This window comes from Brienomyrus brachyistius, chromosome 19 (assembly GCF_023856365.1).
Source record: "Brienomyrus brachyistius isolate T26 chromosome 19, BBRACH_0.4, whole genome shotgun sequence".
In the NCBI taxonomy this organism is placed as follows: domain Eukaryota; kingdom Metazoa; phylum Chordata; class Actinopteri; order Osteoglossiformes; family Mormyridae; genus Brienomyrus; species Brienomyrus brachyistius.
In genome coordinates, this window is record NC_064551.1 from 17,396,939 (window position 1) to 17,418,833 (window position 21,895).

Below are 21,895 nucleotides of genomic sequence, written 5' to 3' on the forward strand. Positions count from 1 at the left end.
GTGTGTGTTTCTGATTTCGGTCCCAAAAGGCCTGGCGGGAGTAGTCCGTGAAATGTTTTGGTGCAGTTCCATTTCACGATAATGTAAAAACAATCATTCATACCGTGCAGCCACACAATCTGGAATAACTTCTGTCAACCCCTCTATTTGCTTTCCATATACATACATTTACAATTTCGCAGAAAAAACGAACTAACGAAAGTGCGGAGTAATATTTAGGTCATTTATTATTATTCTTCTTATTATTATTATGCTCGAATAACGTAAAGCGAATTTTTTTCCTAATAACACTGATCAGATCGTCTTCATTTTTCAGCGCAACGCCCATATCAGGATTCCCGACGCCTATGTTTTCCTGACTCCCCCTTAAACGTGAATGTTGAAGGCAAACCGGGAGGCGGAACTTCCCCCTGTTTTCCGCCGGAGAGAAGTTTAGGTGAGAGGACAGAAGGGCTTGGTCGGTGTGGAGGGTAGGACCGGGCAGCGTCGGACCCTGTACCCTGGGACGCGATCAAACGGAGAGGACGTGCGAAAAGCTCACCGGCGATGTTAACCTGAGACTCACACTGTGACGCTAGGTTTTTTTTTTTAATTTAATTTTAATTTTTTTTTTGAAAATGTCAGATGTGACCAAGACCATCCAAAAATGGCATGCGAGTTTTAAAAAAGGCACGGACTTTGATTCATGGGGACAGTTAGTGGAAGCGATTGATGAGTACCAAATGTAAGTGCAAGTATTTCAATGTGTGTTAGTCAGTGTGCTGGGGAATGAAAATGGGGAGGAGAAGAAAGGCTGGCAATCTCTGCCTGATAGGAGATTGGGAGCCTATCTCAACTGCAATTTACTGATTCTGTATCGTATAATTAACGTTTTTTGAGTTGGAAACGCGAATTTTGTGTGAATTAGTCTAACATGCATATCTTAGAGTTGATATCGGGGATCATTGCATGTGTAATCGCTTCCTTTTAGGTAAAATAACTTAAACTTGAAAACTGGGTGGTTAATTCGTTGCCGGTTGGCAGGCGGGCACACATTGGGGGACAGAAGTTTGTTTTGTGTATTTTGGGCAAATGTGCCGGGCCAGATTTAACACGTTTAAAATCCACCCTTTTGCACGGCCTGCCACACCCTAATGTTCCCGGTGGCCCTCGGCCGGGGCTGGCCTGTCACCCCGCCCGCTCCCCGGCTTCATTGCGCTTGGATCCCCTTTGCTTTAGTCCTGGACTGCAGCGCTGCTTTAATTTCATTGTTTTCCCTTGACGTTGCACTTCCCACTCAGCATTAAGCATTTAGACGTTTTTATATAACCAGCAGCTTAATATGGACCATTCATTCTGCATGCGGAGATACGGCATCCATCATTAATCGATCCTTTCATTATCCTTCAGCAAGAAGTAACCTTGTCGTTAATAATAAAAAGATGCATGCGGAATGACAAACCGATCACAGAACTCCCGATTTAAACCGGCGTATTAAACGATTTGCACGGTATAATATACAACTGAGGTTTGCCCGAAAGAGTAATTCAATGATTCTGAAAGAATATCTTTCTTTGCGATATTGAACGCAGACTTGCGAGGCAGTTGCAGAAAGAAGTGCAGTCGGCCAATTCTTCAGAATTTACAGAAGACCAAAAGGTATGTTTTCATTATAATAAAGGTAGATTGATGTTTGGGCTGCATCTCTCGATCATCTCAGTGCTGGGTTGCGAACTCTCATACATCTGGCGTGACACTCACGTTTTCTGCCTCTCACGCTCAGGCAAGACCTTCTCGTAGGGTAAATCTATATCATTCCATTATAAACCTAAAATTAATTTAATCAAAAGTTAGGGTAGTTTACAAACCATACTGACTATTTACAGGGAAATAAAAAAAACATGGAAATGTGTGTGCAGGCTTGTCTCGAATTGAAAATGTCTCACCAGCCAGCTGACCGCATTTGAGAACTCTGACAATGACCTGAAATAAGAGTAGTTAGTTAGCCAAGAGAACAGGTGTAGCAAATCTGTGCTAAAGGATGACTGTGGTTTAGTACTGAAAGGAGATTGGCCAGTCATCTCTTCCATCACAAAAGTGTTCAGATGCATTTTATGGCTGAAATATGACTGGTAAACTATCAAATCCAGACCTTCACAATCCTGCGTTTAACCCAACTGGGCTTGCAGGCAGGTTTTGGCGGTTTTAACGAGGACACTGACAGTTACATTTGCAGTTATCTAGGTAAGGCTGAGGCAATAACCAAATGGAAAAAACTAAACTCTAGAATGTTCATGCTTGTAAAAAAAAGTATAACCACATTAGATAAATGTACATTCATAAAAATTCAAGGGAAGAATATTTTTCCAAAAGGCAGCAAAGATTTGTTGTTGAAAGTATTGTGTGCTTCTCACTAATCAGGCACCACATGCATCAAACAGAAGTGCCTCCTTGGTGGAAATTTATAGTGCAAAGGTTGCATATTTTGAAATTTATAAATGCCAGGGCAAAAAAATGAAGACTGACTCCTTTGTTGATGCTACTTCAAAGGTGTTACAGATTGATGCCGTTTTAAAGGTCATGTTATCAGATCCATAACAAACCAACAGTTTCAGTTCATGCGGGGTCTTTCAGAGCCGGGCTGTATGGACCAGTTTGCAGTTGCCCTAGCAACCTTAAAGAAACATTAAATTCACTCTACCCTACACTGTAAAAGTGTCTCTTATTTGATTGCTACAGTCGCGGCCATTTTTGTCTTCTCACTTTAAAGTTTACAGGTTTCTTGAGACATAAGTGAAGAACCAATAAGACAGAAAACACGAGGCTGGGCTCATTTGTGCTTAATTTGGACGTCCTGGTGAACGCCGGTGTGTTTGTGTGTGTTCATGTGTGTGTATCTCCATCGCAGAAAACGCTGGGGAAATGTGCCACGTGCCTGGAAATGAGGAGTGCTGCTTTGCAGGTACAGCTTTTTATCATAAAACGAACTACCAAATTCTCCAGCAGGGGGCGTGTGTCTGGATTCCTCTGAATCTTTTTTTTTGTTGTTTTTCTGCATTATTAGTGCACACAATCCAGTGAGGAGTTCAAGCTGGAAGACCTGAAAAAACTGGAACCCAGTAGGTATCCCGGTAAAAACGCTGCGGATGAATCATGTGAGAAGAAATGGGGGCGTTTAGCACTGAATTAACATGGATTTTTTTAGATTAAAATGTACGTGGCATATTTCATTTGAAACACCTTGAAAAACCTTGTTATGGAGTATTACTTTGGTTGAGAAGAAACTGTGGTGGGTGGGTCTTAAAGATGTCAAATAGGCCATTAGCATCAGGCTAGTGCTATAACTCAGCTGTCCTACGCTGATGGGTTATGTAGCTTGAAAAAGTGATAGTGACAGACAAGATTTCCAAAGGGTACAGGAGTGTTGACCAATTGTTTTTCTCCCCTCTAAACAGTTATTAAGAATATCCTCACATATAACAAAGGTTTTCCATTCGATGTACAACCGGTGCCTTTAAGGTAAAAATGTTCGTCATTTATTTTCATGTGAAAATCTCAAATGAAGTTACGACCAAGATAATAACAAAAAACTATCATAGACCTGTAAACGATTCAAATGAAAGGGACCTGAGAACAGAGGATACTGAAAACTGAACATAAGCAAAAACAGATGAGAAGTTATGGTTATCATAACCCAGAACGCTAGGTTTATTACCAGAGTGTTGTAGGTTCAAATCTCTGGTGTCAATATGCAATATGATACTGAGATTATCAGGCAGTTCCAGGACCTGCTGAACAGACTTTGCGACACAGACTGAGAAGTCAGCTGAATGATTGGTTGAAAATGACATCATCTCCCTGACTGCAGGAAAATCCTCGCCCCTGGTGAGGAGGAGAACTTGGAGCTGGAGGATGAGGAGGAGGAAGGTGTGACCGCCGGGGTGGGATCCCCCGAGTCCTTTCCCTCCGGAGTGCCAGGTATGGAGCTGCCTTTAGGCGCTGTTAGGTTTGGTCACTGCACAGTGCGCCTCTGAATGCCGTCTTTTGTCACTGCGAGCTGAGCTGCGCGCAGTAAACAGCGCTGGCTGACAGTGGCCTTTTCTGTGTGTTTGTGACCCCATGGTCCAGACCACTGCCTCACCGCCTCTCTCTCTCTCTCTCTCTCTGCCACTCCCTCCTTCCGGGTTCTTTCGTCGCTGTGTGCGAAATCTCCATTCACACCACCCATCCCATCCGCAGCCCTGCAAGGTATGGCCGTGTGTCTCTGGCCGTCTGCTGGGATGGCTTTACTTTCACACCACTGCTTCCCTGTCTCCACCGATGGCATACTGATCAGGCCATGGATAGTCACGTAGCACAGCAGTGGGTGTCCAGCTGGGGGTGCTGCTGGCCAGCTCTGAATTATTCAGCTGGATCTGACCTTAGAATATCAGCTCATCTGGTGTCCAAGACGGAGATCTGTCACTAACAGCAACCTGGAAGCCTGCAGATCTCCACAGAAAGGGCTCCTCTGCCTATTTAGTGGGGAGTGGCTGTGCTGATCTTTTTTTCAAATGTACTAGAATAGAATGTATAGTAATTATGGCAGATTCTCTGGGGTGGTGAACTTCATCAATCACTTTATTTTAGAGCGTAAGGGTCAGTCAGATAAATGTAAAAATGGCTGTTTCTTTAATTATCAGTTAAATAGTGGCCGTCACTTGGGTTTGATGTAATTCAATCTCATGCAGTACGAACTGCATTAATGAGACAATGTCATCATCAGGGTCCCTGCTGCCACGGTTACCATCAGAGCCGGGAATGACGCTACTCACGATTAAGATTGAGAAGATTGGCCTGAAAGATGCTGGACAGTGCATCGATCCCTACATTACAGTTAGTGTCAAAGGTACTGTCACGCTGTGAAAGGCCTGGATTGCGTAATCATACAGGACTTACGAACAGACATATATTTTACACGTTTGATGTTTGGTATGTGTTGTTGCTATGAACGTGTCATTCTGCGGTTCTCCTTCATTCTGGATTTTCATTCTCTGTAGACCTGAATGGCGTGGATTTAAATCCAGTGCAGGACACCCCAGTGGCCACCAGAAAGGAAGACACCTACATACACTTCAGCATGGACGTGGAGATCCAGAAGCACCTGGAGGAACTATCCAAAGGTGCTCACTGATTTCCATCTCGTCCATGCTGCTAAGCCCATTTGTAAAAGGGCACTTTTACTTGAATTAAAAAAAAAAATTTGAACACTAACTGCCATGAAATGCTTACTTACTACAAAACCAGTCCCTGCTCAATGCTCAAATTATTGTGCTTCACTGAAATCCTTTTGAATGAATGTGGTCTATCTGAAAGGTTATCTCTGAGCTGACGATCTGTGGAGTTCATATCTGTAATGGGATTTTCAGTCTAATACATACTTTAACCCTTCGTCATTCTTTCCAGGGGCAGCTATATTCTTTGAATTTAAGCACTACAAACCCAAGAAAAAATTCACCAGCACAAAATGTTTTGCTTTCATGGAAATGGATGAAATCAAACCTGGTCCAATTGTAATTGAACTGTAAGTACATCTTTGACATCTACCAGAACGTGACACTCGCCTTTGTGTTCAGTGTTACTTGAATTGGGTACCCTCCTATCAGGTTAAAATCATTTTCTTCACCGGAAAGCTTTTTTTACATTCTGTAATTTCAGGCTCAAGATTTTTCAGACCCGTGTCCCAGTTTGCGAAGCGAGTAGGCCCATGTTTTCCTACCATGTTGACTTTTTTTGGTCAGATGATATGAATTTGTTTACATTCTGCATGTCTGTGTACAGTGACATCATACTGACCTTCTGACGTTGACTGCCAGGTACAAGAAGCCGACCGACTTCAAGAGGAAGAAGCTCCACCTTCTGACAAAGAAGCCGCTGTTTCTCCACCTGCACCAGACTTTGCACAAAGACTGAGTAGCTCCTAGGAGTGCAGGATGATCCATCGGGCCGCTTCAGGTGGACTCTGGTCCGGCGAGCGGGAAGACCCCCACAAACTCGGCAATACTCACAGGCCGGCCAGACTTCGTCCCTCTTTACTCTGTCCCGTCAAAACCATGTGACTTGGTGACTTCCTGGCCGTGCGATGCCTACCTGATGGCAGTAGGCTGGCAGTCCTACGGATGCAGGGTACATTACTTACTTCTCCATACTGTTTTTTTTTTTTTTTAATTATTAATTTAACAAGTGACGTCTGTCTGGCCGCCAGCGGACGGAACATTCCGGCTATGAGACTCACCCCCCATCGCCATACTAGTGGTACGGCGCTGTGGATTTTCTCCTTTCCCGACTGTCCCCCCAAGGAGCTGAAGGGGCAGTTCACTAAACAGCTGACTAACAGGGTTTATCTCTCACACTGGATGATCGAGGGACACACTGCGATTGCTTGGGTTTTGCTGGCTGAACATCACCAACCAGGCCCAGGTGTGGTGGAGGGCAGCCCCTTCCGCACTGGCCTGCCATCTGATCATCCTGGTGAAAGGGCTTCTTACCATGATGCTGCGTGATCCTTATGGATTTATTCCCCCCCCCCCCCTATTCTTTTTGCCCCCCATCAATTATGCCTTTTGTTTTCTAATGTTGCAGATGGTTATTTTTTTTAACATCAGGAAATGAAGACTAGCGCAGGATGTACTCAAGATCTCTTAAAGCACGCAGGTGCACCGCGCGACGTCTCCATGCTTGTCCACACCGCAATGTGCGTTTACGATAAACTGCATATTCACGTTGCTTCGAGTTCTAATAAAGAGAAGTGCTGCTTGAGAAAAGTGCCTCATCCGGACAATGACAACGACAGCAAACCTCACTACTACTAAAAGTCGGAGACGTTCCTAGTCGAACCCAAGGAACACTCCCCATAGCCCACTGTGTACCCTGGTAAACTACCGATGTTGTGGTACTTATTCAGTTTTTTCAATTCCTCCCACAAATCCAGTCACTTTGGCAACGTTATATCCCTGAATATCTTAGCATTTCATGTACCATACAGTCACTGTCTGGCAGTTCATGGTTCTTTAAACTTCTTTTAATATTCCCACTTGTATATACAAAAATCTAGTTCTCATTTTGAGCTAAAAGCCTGGTTGAGTCAATCTATTTATATAATCAATTTATTATAATCAATTTTGTTTAAACTACATTTAAACAACTTTTGAGTGAAGACAGCTAGGAGTGATGGTATTCAAATCCACAGGGGATACAGGCAGAGAGACCACTGAGCTACACACCTCCCACACTTTATGGAATCGCTGATAGTTTGTCAATGCCCTGGAAACATTGCTGAAATGGATATATCATCTTCAGGCTATTATTTTACTGAAATTATAGTGACATTTATGAAAATAAAACGGTCTGTCCAAAAATAGATTTTAGACACTTGTTCACGTCCTACAGTACAGAAAATTACAAGTCTTAGCTTTCCAACACAGCGTCCGATGTTATACAAATGACATTTATTCTATGAAATCTGTATCTTTATTTCATTACAATTTTGATGTCTAACTCCGACACTCCCCCCACAAAGAATAATCCATCATTCAAACATCACAAACCTCAGATTCCACCCCTCCCAAGGTCATAGTAAAAATAACATTCCTTTAACAATCTTTTATCAATAAAATCGCTAAGATCATAAGTTATAAATCTGACTTTATACAACTTACCTTGACAATTACAAAGCAGCCATTATGGGCGAGCCAGAGGCCTCGCTCTCTGCCCAAACATTTTTAAAATCAAGTATTTCCACAGGAAATCCTCAGAGAAAAATCAACTGAACACAAGCAGACAGCTACCCTTAAAAAACACGCATTCAGAAGGAAGTAATGTCGTACAAGACTCCCCCCCCACACAACTGTTAAGCCTTGATTCCTCAAGACAGAAATGTTAGATCTGAGACAGGACACGTGCTTTCTAATGATTTAATAATGAGGTTAACGTAATGTCTTCTATATGAACTAAAAGGAGGGTTCAGGGTCCGCTCTGTGGAGTGACCGACCGGTCCCTGTACTCTTCTTGCTGTGCAGGATAGTCCTTGCTGATGCTGGGGCCAGGGTGGGGCCCTTCTGGAAAGTCCCTGGGGCCCGTGGACACTTGCTGCGGAGGCATGCTGGGGGTCGGAATGGGCCCAGGTAGCAGAGGGCGATGTGGAGGCGGGTAGTCCCGCGGTCCGGCCATAGGGCGCCACATCTCAGGATAGATGTCCCGGGGGCCGAATGGAGGGGGTCCCATGGGGAAATCCCTCATGGGGGGAGGTGGCCCTCGTACTGTGGGAAGGCCACAGTCATGTAGTGATATGACCACCTGACCTATTCAGAATATGCATAAATCAAGTACTCAAAAGAATGATTAGTAAATCTTACCAAACGGTGACAATGGACCAAAGTGACGCGGGGGACCGGGGAGGCCATAGGGTCCAGGGCCCATGGTGGGCAGAGGTGGTCCGGGTGGAATCATAGGCAGATGTCCGTTGGGGGGCCTCAGCATTGGGGCGCGGGCCCATTTGGGGGTCCGTGCCCTTTGGGATGAGGCCCAGGAACCGGAGAGTCCCGAATGGGGGACTCCATGAAGGAGGGGTGGCCCTGTGATCTAGAACCCACCTGGCAAGAAAGAGAGACACCGGTGTGTCGATTGGCTGACGGGCAGATTACCCCCCCCCCCCCATCGAGATGCCAGCACCAATGAACACCCCACAGCGTGTTCAGGAAGACACACGGCGCAGTTTCAGAGAGATAACCCCAAGGAGCATATCACACCGCCAAATCGTGTTGTAAGAGACGGGATGCCAACACACCAGATCAGCCCGGCAGAGAAACTAGTCACACGCAGTGGTGCGGTTAAGCCAACGAGAACCTGAAGCGTGAAGTCCATGCCGGTTAGTGCTCAACCGAAATGGAGGTGTCAGTGTCACTCTGCCCAGCCATGAAACTCAAACCCATTAGGACCCAGGGGACTGTTTCCCAACACCCACCACCAGTCCCCATCCCAATACTCACTGCCTCTTTTGTATCAGCTGATTCCTGGGTAGAGGAGGGGGCCTGTGACTGAACGGGGCCAACGGAGAGAGAAGGGTGAGTGCTTCCTCACCATCATGAGGCCAGACGGAGACCTCGCTACCTCAGCTCTCAGGGCTGGGAATCCTAAACTAAAGGTAATATGACAGCCTGGGGATTCCCCCACACCTACAGACACCCAACCGATTTGTCTCTGAACAGGACTCCAGAAATATTTACGGGACCATGAAGTGTCTTTTAAATAAGTATCGTTTTCACCTCCCCCCGTCTGTCACTGCCTGCCCTGTCACCAGTTTCTTTTGTCACCATCTCTGCTTATTCCCTCGACTTCTGAGTTCCACTAAGAGACACAGCATATCGACACAAGGAAGCACACATCCTGCGTGTGCCTAAATAACACGGCCAGGGTGTAGCTCTAGGGTTTCCCTAAATGTTCCTAAATATGGCCACTACAGAAGCAGGACGGGATACTCACCGATCCGTCCATGCTGGGGGAGGACGTCCGAGGGGCTGCAGGACATGAGAGATCAAAGTACTTAGAAATCCTGACCAGAGTATAAGGGCTGCATTGTAAACAAGGTGTAAAGGAGGTGTAGAGGAGTACCAGGTCGAGCAGGCATTGGGTGCCCAAGGTCTGGGTACCGTCCGTGAGATTCTGGTCTGGGACCTGTAACACAGAACCAGAGTGAAGTCAGCACACATCACCAGCTTTTAGATGGGGGGGGTTTCATCTGAGGAGAATCCAGACCCAAGCTGATGTTTCCTTCAGGTGAGCATCGCCATAAGAGGAAACCACCTATCTAGAGTGACAAGCAGTAAGCAGGAGAAGGCTGGATATGAATGGCAAGGCAACGGGGTAAATGTAATGGGGAAAACGGGGCTGAAGGTTCAGGAGGTCAAACAGAAAGGGATGAAATATCAGAACTGAGAAAAATCAAGAGTTAAGATGGGGAGATCCATGGGAAAGAGGCAGCGGTAGAAGCTGGGAGATGAAGGGGCTTTGCAGCTGAATGGACAAAAGAAGTATAGGTGAGCTTACCAAATGGATCGCCTCGCGGCCCCACCGGTGCCGAGGGGGGGGCGCCCTGGGCCCTCAATCATTAAGGGGGGCGATGGCACACCTCCACTCACGGGGGAGGGTCCAAAAGAGTCTCCTGTTCGGATCATTCAAGCCGTTTACTGACATGTTTCAAGACCCCCGTTGGAGACCGACCCCCGAACCTGATGTGGCTCACCTCTGCGGAGGGGGGGCATCTGCTGGTCCAAGCGGCCCGACGAGGCTTTGATCAGAGGCCTCTGGAACTCTGCAAGCTTGTCGTGCACCTCCACCAGCCTGGGGGACAGGTCACATCACGGGGGACAGGTCACATCACGGGGGACAGGTCACATCACGATGGTTCTCTTTATGCCCCCACGCTAGATCAGATAATATCTGCTATAGCACAATTCTTCTCATTACTACAAGGTCTAAGGAGGAGGGGGGCTTGTTTTTGTCTCCACCCATGTCACCATACTGCTATTTGTACCCTCAGCCCTCCCAGTAGATGTCACTGTCGAGCAAGTTGAAAGAGAGCCCCACCTCTCATCCACCAATGAACATCCTGCAAGTAAACATGTGACCCAACTAAAGGAGCCGGAAGGCTCCACACTCACTTTTGACGAAGGTTGGCGGTCTCCCTCTTCTCCTCCACCAGGGAGCGTTCGGAAGCACGGGCATTTAGCTACGGGGGAGCAGAGAGCGGATAATCAGAGCGCGCCAGCTCCTCAGAGCTTCCTGCTCGTGGCGAGAGTGACGGCGCCTTACCCAGTTGTCATGAGCCTTCTTCTCGTGGGCAGCGATCTGGACGAAAGGCGAACACAGTGACCGTGAGGCAATAGCAGCACCGTGGGATTACTGGCCGTTGGCAGGGTAGTGCGGCACAGACGGGACTCCCCACCTGAGCTTTATAGGAGCGCTCCGTTTTCTGTAGCTCCTCCTCTACCTCCTGCACCCTCCCCTTATACGCCTTCAGCTCCTCCACCGCCTGCAGGGCTCTGCCGTCCACCTGGGACAGCATGGACTCCTTCTCACGCCGCTGGAACTCTTCTTGAGTCAGCTTCCTGCCATGGAGCACATGGCGGTCAGCCCGATTTCACAGTACACGATATTTGGGGGTGTGGTCCAAAGCCCCGCCCAGCCCCACCCACTCACTGCTGGAGGGCTTCTTCCTTCTGCTGGTGCAGCTCACTCATTATCTCCAGCTTCTGCTGGAGGGTCCTCAGCTCCTCCTCCATCTGCTGCTTCTCGCCAGCTAGAGAGGCTTGCTCATGCTCCAGCTTCTTGGTCTGCTCTGGGAGACAAATGAGTCACAGCCAATCAGAGACTGCGGAGGTTAGGGCTAGGAACTCAAGGACCAAGACGTGAGAAGATAATACTGTCCATCTGGAAAGGAGGTTCTGACTTGGGTCCACAGAGAACTCTTGGAAATCGACAAAACTGATGAAAAGCCAGCATGATCCTAGTCCCCCTTCTCCAGCCAAAAAAAAATTTGCACTAAAGCCCCCCTACGTTTTTAGCTCCTTATGTGATCACACATTAATGGTGGTGGTGGGGGTCCATAGCTTTGGTTTACATTTTGAGGTACCTGCTTTAAGAATGGTTGAATACCCCCACTTCAGAATATATGACATCAATGGCCATTTGACTGTGCTGACTGGGAAACCTAAGGCCACGCCCGGTCGACAACAAGAGGCGGAGCAAGAGGAATAGGCAGTACCTTCCAGCTCCTGCCTCTGCTTCTCCGCATTCAGGAGTTTGCCCAGATATGTATTCTTCTCCTCTTCGACAATGGACAGGGCTGTTTTCACCTGTACCAAACCAGTCGCAATGAAAATTTATACCATATCTGACTCCAGTTTCACAAGAAAATTACATCTGCTTCACTTTAAATTACATTTTCCGACCTATTTACTGATCCAGTGTCTGACTGCATCATTCAAGAGGATCTATCTTTAAGTTGGCTTTCAGCATACTATTCAGTACCTCCCATCTGTGACACCATGGAAATGTGATTCTGTTTTACACATCTTAGGACAATCAAACTCGATTACCCTCGACACATCCATCATCTGCTTAATCCGGCTTTTCAGCACATCGCTCTTCGGGCCTAAAACAAGACAGATGCATAAAAAAAACACTCCACATTTCTGACAAGGCCTCTAACACAACTGTGCTGCCTGGACTCACTGGATGAGTCCCCATTGGCCAGGGCGTGCGTGTCCCCTTTGTCCAGCTCTGTGGCGTCGCCAATGTCCAGCTGGCGAAGCTCGGCGATGCAGTCAGTCAGAACCTGGTGGGGGGGGGGGGGGGGGGGGGGGGGGGGGATGGCTCTGTCATCATACGGCTACATTCAGCTACAGCAACAGTGAATGAATGTGATCTAGAGGGACGCAGGGGTGAAACACCCACAGGACTCACCTCAATCTCATTCTCCTTGTGTGCAAGGCTATTCTCCAACTCCTTCTGGGACTTCTGGAATAGTTTCATCTTCTCCCCCAGATCTCGGTGCCTCTCCTCCCAGGACTTTGCGTCGCTTAGCAGCTGTGTGCCGGTGGCAAGACACAACCGTTAAACAATGACTAAAGCCAGACGGGCATCTGCGCATCAGCTGGCAGAGATCACAGATGAACCACGAGGAACAGTCATAATATCATGGGAAATGGCACGATATCCATGCCATTCACATATGGGGTTTCACAGCTGACAGGGGCTCCACTTACAGACTTCTTCAGCTCCTTTAGAGCGTTGTTCTCCTTCTCAAAGGCCATCACTTGGGCTTTGAGGGCATCTTCTCTAATCTTAGCTTCATCCATAAGGACTTGAACCTGTACAATGGGGTCTGAATGTTAGAACTTTCATGGAAGGATCATCAAAGCTGCATCTCACTGATGTACAACTCATACCTTTGCGAGTTCTTCCTTGTTGGATTTTACCACGCGTTTAAAGTCCTTGACCATTTTTTCAGCTTGGGCAATCTGTCAAAGGCGGGAAAACCCAAAAGACGAGATACGTGAGTGTGACATCCTGAACAAGCCCAACAAAATGGCTGCCTGGCTGGATCACCTCACCTGCTCCTCCTGCACCTGATTCCGCTTCTTCTCCACTTCCACGGCGGTTGTCAAGGTGTTCATTTTGTCCTTCATCTGTGTGCTTCTCTTCTGCAGCTCCTTAAAAGAATTCTGAGGAACGACGTGTGGGATTTTTGAGAAGTCACGTGTCCCCAATGCTGTGTGTTCAGGTCTGCCAAAGTACTATGCTGTGCTATTTCACACGTCAAGGAATCTTTTATTGTCCGCTACAGATATACGATATGTGCAGTCATACACCGAGCTAAAATACCTGCTCCTCATTGGTCATAGTGCAAATAAAAAATAAACAGAATATAAACACTTTACATATAAACATAATATAGACATAAGTACATAAAGAGCTTCTTTCCCCAGGTAACACAGATCCTTAATGAGGACAGTGTGTTGGGCCTGAACACCAACATACACTACAGTCTACTCATATAAACACTTGTTTCTGAACTCTCGTACTTCCTTCAGTTACTTACTGCCAAATGTTTACACCACAGATATTTTGATTATATTTAATATGTAATATCTGTAGTACATGATGTCTTGTCTCTGTCTTATGTTCCCTATTAATCCCAGTCTGGGGCTAGGCAACTGTGCATAATTGGATATGACACAAATAAAACTTTGAAACTTTTAAGACATGCCGTCACGACAGATAGAAAAACACATTTAACTCCTTGATTGGTGGGGAGTTTTATCACTGATGCAGGATGTGTAATAAACAGATTTATATACAATGACGCGTCTACATGAACTGACATGCAGTGTTCATGTGTGAAGCAAATTGTTTGTGCACATACTTAAAATGCAGCTGTATGCAGACTGAACCCCCAGCCCTACCTTAAGTTCTGTATTCTCGCGCTGTGAAGAGGATGCACTTTTCTCAGATTCTTTCAGTTTCTCCTCATTTTCAGTGATCTAAGGATGGACAGAATGAGATCTCGAGGTCACAACCAGTTCATCCCAACCTGGGGTAGCTACCTGCCACAAGCTGCAACCTGCCTTCTGCTTCAGCTCTGAGATCCTGGACAGAGCTTCGTTCTTCTCATCAAACAGCAGCTTGATCCGGTCAGTGAGCTGCTTCTCAGTCACTGAGACAGAGGCAGAGTGTGTCAGCACATAGGAATGGACTTCACTGGTAAACAAGCTGCCCAGCCAACAAACCCAGTAGAGCAAAAAGGGGACACACACTTACATTGATATGTTCTGCTTTTGACCTGAAAAGGGGAAGAGGGTGATTACTTCAGCGTAAGTGGAAGTATTCAGGAAATTACTGCTTATCAAAGGAGAGGAATCTTCAAGCCGGTTAACGGTGCTAAAGAGACAAACGCTTACAGCAAGAACCGTCCTCCAGGCGAAGACCAGGAAAGTGAGGATTCCCACCATGACTGTAGCCAGGATCGGCTGCCAAGGAAGGCCGTGGAAGGTGGGGCCGGGCTGCCATTCCTCAGGCAGGCTGGCGATTATCTAAAAGAACAAGCGACCAAATAAACCGTCTGAAAGCATCCATCCTGTGAGCAGGAGCCCTCAAAAACATAATGCCAATACAAACCAAACTTCAGACATTTGGCTGTTCACAATGTCATTTGAGCTACTAAGTCCATAAAATCAACAACATCCATATTAAAATCCACTTACCAGTAAGTTTTAATATTCACACACAACTTTTGCCAGGAGACACCATACATTACAGTGTAGTACTTTCAGATCAGTCACTCTGTACACATTTAAAAGGGCCGGATGTAGCCGAAATGATTATATCTGAGAAGCAGCAGTGACTAAGTGATAGAAAGGACTACATTAACCAGAAACAAGCAAAGCACCAAGGTCACCTATTGCTGGCCTCATCTCTTCTATTTTACCTCTTATCATGTTTCAGCTTTCAGCTGAGGCCAGCAGCCAGGCAGGCAGTCAGTCCTGCTTCTGTCACTATCCAGGCCAAGTTATTAAAGGTTAAACGTTCGACATGTTCCTATTATCATGAAGATGAAATAAGTAATGATGCCTTATATATGTATATAAATGTGTGAGAGAGTGTGTGTGTGAGAGAGAGAGCACATCTGCACACGTCACCTATGAATGTTAAAGCCCCCCGAGCGTGATTTTAAATGCATGTATGTCTATATATAATATACATACACACACACAAACACACAATGAGGAAGCGGCCGCGACAGGGGCACCGTTAGCCGTCCGTACTCCCGAGTAACCCGGCGCTACATCGTCACGGATCCCGACCCTTACTTACACCCGCCATCGCCTTCATCGCTAACACATGGCCGGCTGCGGCTTGTTCCAGTCCGGGGGCAGGTGAGGATATTGCCTCTTTTCCGTCCATCACGCCCGGGCACCGGGAGGCCGACTAGCTCCGTATAGCGGCGGAAATTTAATTCCTTCGCGCTGTAGTGTTAAACTCCGAGGACTCCGGAAGCTTTTTGAACACACCGGCGGTTTATACAAGTATAAATAACTTAATACTAGCTAATGTCTGCGGGGAAAGACGCCCCGAGCCGGGCTGACAGCGGCAGGTATCGCTAAGCGCCAAAGGCTGTTTTCGATGCCAGCTGCTGCAGGCGGACTTCGGCCTCGCGCTGTTACACGTAACCTCTGGGAGGCGCCTGGCTGCCTGCGTCATCGGGAAGCGACGCATCGCCAAAGATCATTTTGACAAGCATACGTACAGTTCAGTAATGGACTTCCTCAAATCCGACAAGTAATCTTGCTAAGCCAAAAATCGAGCTTCGTGATAAAGGCCCCAGGACAACGTTCCCACACAGAAGTGCTTCGAGTTTGCCATCACTATCATTTTGTTATTGAATGACAAAATATACAAGAGCCAGCAACCCGTAACTAAGCGACTGGAAGAATGGAAAACAAACGTAGAGAAATAACCTATCTGCCCATCTAATTTATTCTTCTCTGCTGAATTTTACATTCGTTTTATTTAGTGTTATGTACTAAACGTTCAAAGTGGTGAGAGAAAAGTTACAATATAATTTCAAATGATATGGTGAAAATACCGGTAACTCAGAGATAACTTACCCTTTCGGCATAAGTGTCCAAATAACCCTGAGCAAGAATCACAGTATTACCGAAGTCAAAAAAGTCAATTCCAAAAGCATGACTCCTTTCCTCTTCCTCATGATAATCGGAAGTACTGGGTGAATCCAGAGACCCTAAGGACACAGTGTTTGGGTGTTACTTTAAAAAATATCATATTATTAAAAAAAAAAAAAAAAAAAAGTAAAAAAAAAAAACAAAATACTACCAAACTAAAATGATATCTTCCAAGAGCAATGTGGTACCTGAAGACGGGCTTTCAACATGAAACCCAAACCCCATATCTACTGGACTCTCCAAAATGGCTTGTGGGCCTCTTTGAATCTCTGCAGAATCTTCAAAAGCCCCTTGAATATCTTTGTTCTTGTTGAAGTGACCCCCATCCTCCTCAAAGCTCTTGTCTGAGCTGCTGTCAAGGCTGCCATCCAAGGATTCACTCACATGCCCATCCTCAGGCTCATTTTCTCTTTCTGCACTCCTAGTACTTGTAGTGACGTTTTCAATTGTGTCTTTTACAGCTTCTGGAATTTCCTCTTCACCTGTAATACGTTAAATATGTATTATAGGTATAAATGTTATTACATAATCCAAATCTGGCACATTGTAAATAATGCAGAAAATACAACAATTGATTTTGCTGTACATGTTGTTAAACATGTGTACCAGAAGATATAGAAAACAATGCAGCATCTTACCTGAATCCAAGTCAATGCGTTCATCAGATGCTAAAGGAGTACTGTCACTGACTGTCGAGTACTTCTGCCGAAGCTGAAAGGCCAGCTCTTGGAAATTATCCAAGATCGCAGCCTCTTCGTCAAACGTATTTCCGTCTACCTGGTGTTGGTCGGCACTCTTCTGCTCCTGAGCATCCAACATCCTTTCGATTTCATCCAAAATAGATGTCTCTGAGGCTTCCAAGATGTCTTCTAGTGACTTTTCAATTTCTTCACTGGTGCCTGCTTGTGACAGCCTGGTTGCCCTCAGTTCCTGCTCCAGGTCAATGAACATAGCTTCCACATGGAGAAGATTTTGGGGGCCTAGGTGTCTGTAAAGCCACTCGAGATCTTTGTTCTCGAAGTGATTTCTGAGAAGAAAAAGCTGTTGTACACATGCATCGTATTTAATCTCAGTCTCTAAAACTATTTCAGAGTCCACATGTTTATGTTCACCTTCAGACTCAGATAACACATTAATTTGATCAAACTCTGAAGATGTAAATTCTATCTTTTTTTCAATGTTAATATCCTCAGGTGCATCGGAAACCTGGCTGGATTTGTTTTCCATATCTGTTCCAGCTATAGCTTCCACATCTCTGGCTGCCATATCTGTTCCAGCTATAGCTTCCACATCTCTGGCTGCCATATCTGTTCCAGCTATAGCTTCCACATCTCTGGCTGCCAAAGACTCCTCTAGGTTCTGAACATCTGGCCTGGTGTAGATTTCCACACGTTCTTGTTCATTCTCTCTCTGCAGACTGTCAGGATTCTGATCATTTGAATCGTCTTCTTTGGATGCCAGGTCATGTTCTTTGGTTGCTAATTCTTCTTTGGATGCTTTGGACAACAGAGCATTTTCATCTTCAAGTAACATTACTTCTTGGTCTCCTTCTTCCAAATCTAAATGAACTGACACATCATGGTTATCTATTTCTGCTTCTTTTTTGGACAGATTTTCTTTTTCCAATGTTTGTTTAAACAAATCCATGATCTCCTCCTTCACTCTGTCCACCTGTGCCGTCACCGCCATGTCAGGGGCAGTATCTCTACTCGCCTCAAATGCATTTTTATATGTATTTTCCAAGGATTTGACATCTGGAAATGCAGACGGTTCAACAGCAGTGACCTCAAGTGTCACATTTTCTTCCTTTGACGTGTCAATATATTCTTGGGTGTCATTGGATGTCTCACCTGTTTCAGCTTCAAAGGTTCCATGTTCGTCACTAAGCTCACTGAGTGAGTGCTCGGTAACTTTTTCAATTGAGACATCTTCAAAAATATCTAAAGATTCTTTGTTTTCTGCATCAACTGTTGATAATTCAGACTTAATAGTTCTATTGTCATTTTCAAGCCCTTTTAGCTCACTTTCATCTGATACATCTTCACCTGTTTTTCCATCAGGTAAAGGTTCAGGTAAATCACTATCAGACAAATTATTCACATCATTATCATTAGATCCTGCATTTTCCTCAAAAATGGCACCTTTGGCTTCTCCCTCACTATGCGCCATTTCCTTGGGCTCTTGGTGAGAATCAGAGTCGAATAGTGGTGCATGTTGTTCCTCTCTGCTATCTGGTGTTTCAGGCACAGATTTGTGAGATTCCTCGACTTCCACATCTTCTTCAACCTCCTGTTCTAAACTTGTGATCTGATTCGTACTTTCATCACCACTGACAATGGCAAAATCGGTATCTCCCAATGATGTTGACATCCTCTCATCTTTGACGTCACTCTTCTGATTTTCAGATTGATCTGTGTTAAAGTCGTTGTCCTCCTCTAAATGAGAACCTTGCAAAATGTTCCTATCAGTACGAGATGTCTTATCCTCAGTAACGGCGAGTAATGGTATTTTCTCTGAATTATCAGCATCATCTAGTTGGTCTTCAGATTCCTTGTTTTCTTGTTCATCATAATTAGGGGTGACGTGCCAAGTGTCTTCATCATCTGATGTAACAGCATCAAATGTTGACCCAAATGTTGTTTTCAATTCAGGAACTATTTTTCCCTCTGAAAAATGACTTTCCATTTCAATATTAATATCAGCTGTAGTTAAAGACTGATCTTGAACCTCTGGAGGTGCAAATATGGTTTTATTTTCCACTGGATTAACACTGTCTAGGACAGAAGATCCCACTGACTGATCTTCATGTAGACCATTGCTGGTGCCTTCATCTTGAGCCCCAGTCTGTCTCTCATGATCTAGTTCATTAGCTTCTAAGTTTTCTGCTGGCATTTCTATTAATAAATTAGAAGAAACTTCAGGAGACAAATCACCAAGATATTTCTCTTCTGTGATATCTTCAGCAATCCTCTCGCTTTCAAAGTTCTCGATTGGGCTATCATTTAAAGATTGAGAGTCTGTATCAGATGTGTGGTCCTGGTCTACAGGCAAGGATTCCACGGGTGCCTGTTCCCTGCTACCCGAGTGGATTTCCTCATCTTTGGCTGGATCCACATCATTTGATGCTTTCTCGGCAGAATTTTCACTTTCGGTTGGCAACATCACTGCCGCCAACAGAGAATCTACATCATAATCTTTAAATGTGTTGAATCCCGTATCAAAACATACGAAATCTGTTTCCTGCGTATAGAAAATACATGTTAATTACACTCTAATGTCTTCCACTTTATCAAGAAGAAATCTAGCATAAATGTAAATGCAACTGATCTGTTTAGCAGACTCTTTCATCCAAAGCTATGTATAAATGAGACAGACAATTCATTATAAGCATACAGCTGTTAAATAGCCATGTTAGCGGTAAATTCCAAAGCAAGTCATCAGAGGTAGGACTATACAGTATGTTAGAAAACATTATACAAACCCTAACCTCAGAAAAGCAACACCAAGCTATACAATACCATGAGGACTATACTTGAGTATCAGCCTTGAATCACTGTACAATCATGTGGAAATAAAGTTTCCTTCTAAACTATGGACATACAGCATACAGACAACTTACTTCTGCAGTAACTTCCACCTCCTTCTCTGTGTATATGTGATTAACTGTGAGCAGATCCTTTGGGAAGTAACCAAATGCACTTCCAACCTAGAAACATTTGTGAGGAAAAAAAATGTTTTCTGTCTTTTTCCTTGAAGCAGGTTATCATGGTCTGTTATTAATTCGATGTAAACACATACAAGGACAACTCTACTCACTGTGATCTGGACTTCATGTTCAAATTAAGGCAAAACACTATTTATTCATGCCATGCAAGACATAAATACAATGTACTAACTTTAAACAGACAAAGTTACATAAGTTGTATTTGTTCTACTCACCTGTATCGTCCACCCTTTTGTATATTGATTAATTTTAACTCATACTTACACTTCCAGCCCAAAGATCGCTCCTTTTCCCGGCGAGTTTATAATACACGTATACAGTCTCTCCCTTTTTAAAGGGCAGGAACCGACAATCCGGTCCGGTAAAATCTTGCGCGGCTTTTCCTCGACACAACAACACTGTAGGGAATTAAATTAATCAGTTATTCGACTGCCGCCTCCCGCAGTCACACAGTTTCAAGACTTATCCCGTTATTTCTTAGCCATTTACTCTTGTTTTATCAATGCATTAGATGTTATGCAATATAAAGGCCAATCCTTTTGAGATACACAGTAGAAATTCTTGCGCATATAATTGTTTAGTTAACTATATTCTCACATATAGTGGCTATCCCGATAATGAAAGAAATTGTATCATGCTGTCAGTAGTTAAACGGCACTTTTTGTAACCTTAGTTTGAAGGTAATGAAGTGATCGGTATTGCCCGAGACGTTCAATCAAATGTGATCCAAGAAAGTGCATGAAATTAGATCTTCGTGGCAGGAAGGTACCCTAAATGACTGTAACAGAATACACCTCTTACATAACAGAGCTATAATATTATATGTAGGATTGGGATACTGCGGCGAAGGTAAAGAACAGCCCGGGCCAGCTGGCACATGCAACCTTTTGGATCAGGGGTTCACTTTAGATCAGGAACGGACCAAATTCGCAAACCGGATGGGAGAAAGGGGGGGGGGGGCTTTGCCATCCGAGATGGCTCGGATCTGTGCGTTTACTACGCATTAACTCCACGTTTGTTGCATGTTTACAGCGTGTCGCGCTTCCCGCATCTCGCCCACACCGCACTTCCTTCTTGATCAGCCCGGCCGCCTTGTGTCCGCAGCCCGGCCGCATTGTGTCCGCACCCCGCCGCTGATCACAGCAATAACGACGTAGGCACCGGGCAGCGCTGCTGGAGCGCCGGCGCACGGCCGATTCCAAAGTTCACCCGTCCGGAAACACTTACTGCTACATTCCTCGTCGGCGCACCGTTTGAAGTCCGAAAACCTCCTATCTGCGGCTGCGGCAGTCGCGCATAGGAGCAAAAGCTGCAGGAATCCGGGAAAGCCGGAGAGAGCCATGCTGGCACGCCGATCCTGGGCTCGCTGCTGGCCGAGCATGTGCAGTGGCGGCCCGACACGTCAGCAAATCCGCAGGCTGCACGGCACAGCGCAACCGGGGAGATGCAGGATGTTCCTGGAGGATGTTGACCGCCGGAGTCGGGTTACAAGAACCCGATCCAGCAGGGAGGGTTCGCCCACGCCCAACGCAGTTGCTTTTTCCTGCGTGAAACTCACGCACTTAATCCCATCACGTTTTCAAACTTCTCACAGTGCCAAAATGTATTTAACATCATCAGTAGTAGGTATATAAAGTTATTAAACTATTACTATTGTTGTGAATAATTTAAAATACAAAACATTGACGTTTCGTTCTACGAAAGATTCGTTTACCAGCGACTGAAGTGTAAACTAACCACACCTTGTCAGCAAGTTATGTCACGCCTATTTTTTATTTATATATGCATTTATTTTTTTAAGCCTATTGAATTACGGGTCTAAGTAAATGCGCGTATATTTTGGTTTTATTTATGTAGGCAGATTTTGGTTTTTTCACCTCAGGCATGTGAAGGAAAGAATTTTATTTTGGGA

General features: G+C 45.2%; 2 protein-coding genes across 3 annotated transcripts; one reads left to right on the forward strand and one right to left on the reverse strand.

The window, feature by feature from the left end:
- The first annotated feature begins 390 nt into the window (after positions 1-390).
- Positions 391-6,782, forward strand: aida (axin interactor, dorsalization associated). 2 transcript variants are annotated; one of them, XM_048985986.1, is made up of 11 exons: positions 391-724; positions 1,572-1,638; positions 2,888-2,941; positions 3,044-3,098; positions 3,435-3,498; positions 3,848-3,957; positions 4,219-4,227; positions 4,745-4,867; positions 5,019-5,141; positions 5,425-5,542; positions 5,835-6,782. In XM_048985986.1, exons 1-11 carry the CDS (start codon positions 618-620, stop codon positions 5,929-5,931), a joined length of 927 nt encoding a protein of 308 aa, XP_048841943.1. In that variant the 5' UTR covers positions 391-617; the 3' UTR covers positions 5,932-6,782. The 2 variants fall into 2 exon arrangements, with proteins under 2 accessions (XP_048841943.1, XP_048841944.1); XM_048985987.1 differs by lacking the exon at positions 4,219-4,227 and having other exon boundaries at positions 392-724.
- Positions 6,783-7,444: 662 nt separating this feature from the next.
- On the reverse strand, positions 7,445-21,728 carry mia3 (MIA SH3 domain ER export factor 3). The gene is given in 30 exon segments (XM_048985975.1): positions 7,445-8,276; positions 8,373-8,507; positions 8,510-8,609; positions 9,006-9,053; positions 9,499-9,533; positions 9,628-9,690; positions 10,063-10,102; positions 10,104-10,177; positions 10,259-10,356; positions 10,677-10,744; positions 10,828-10,863; positions 10,961-11,123; positions 11,215-11,353; positions 11,780-11,870; positions 12,114-12,169; positions 12,250-12,352; positions 12,481-12,603; positions 12,783-12,887; positions 12,966-13,037; positions 13,131-13,241; positions 13,983-14,060; positions 14,145-14,233; positions 14,338-14,359; positions 14,478-14,609; positions 16,185-16,318; positions 16,448-16,741; positions 16,898-19,499; positions 19,879-19,965; positions 20,248-20,381; positions 21,211-21,728. Coding segments are annotated over 30 exon segments (5,682 nt in total). The 5' UTR covers positions 21,365-21,728; the 3' UTR covers positions 7,445-7,980.
- Positions 21,729-21,895: the final 167 nt, after the last annotated feature.

Bases quoted from the DNA above. Each gene is read 5' to 3' on its own strand.
- aida (XM_048985986.1), top strand. From the start codon at position 618: ATGTCAGATGTGACCAAGACCATCCAAAAATGGCATGCGAGTTTTAAA. The intron at 1,639-2,887 runs GTATGTTTTCAT...TCTCCATCGCAG, and splicing joins AATTTACAGAAGACCAAAAG to AAAACGCTGGGGAAATGTGC. The intron at 3,099-3,434 runs GTAGGTATCCCG...CCCTCTAAACAG, and splicing joins CCTGAAAAAACTGGAACCCA to TTATTAAGAATATCCTCACA.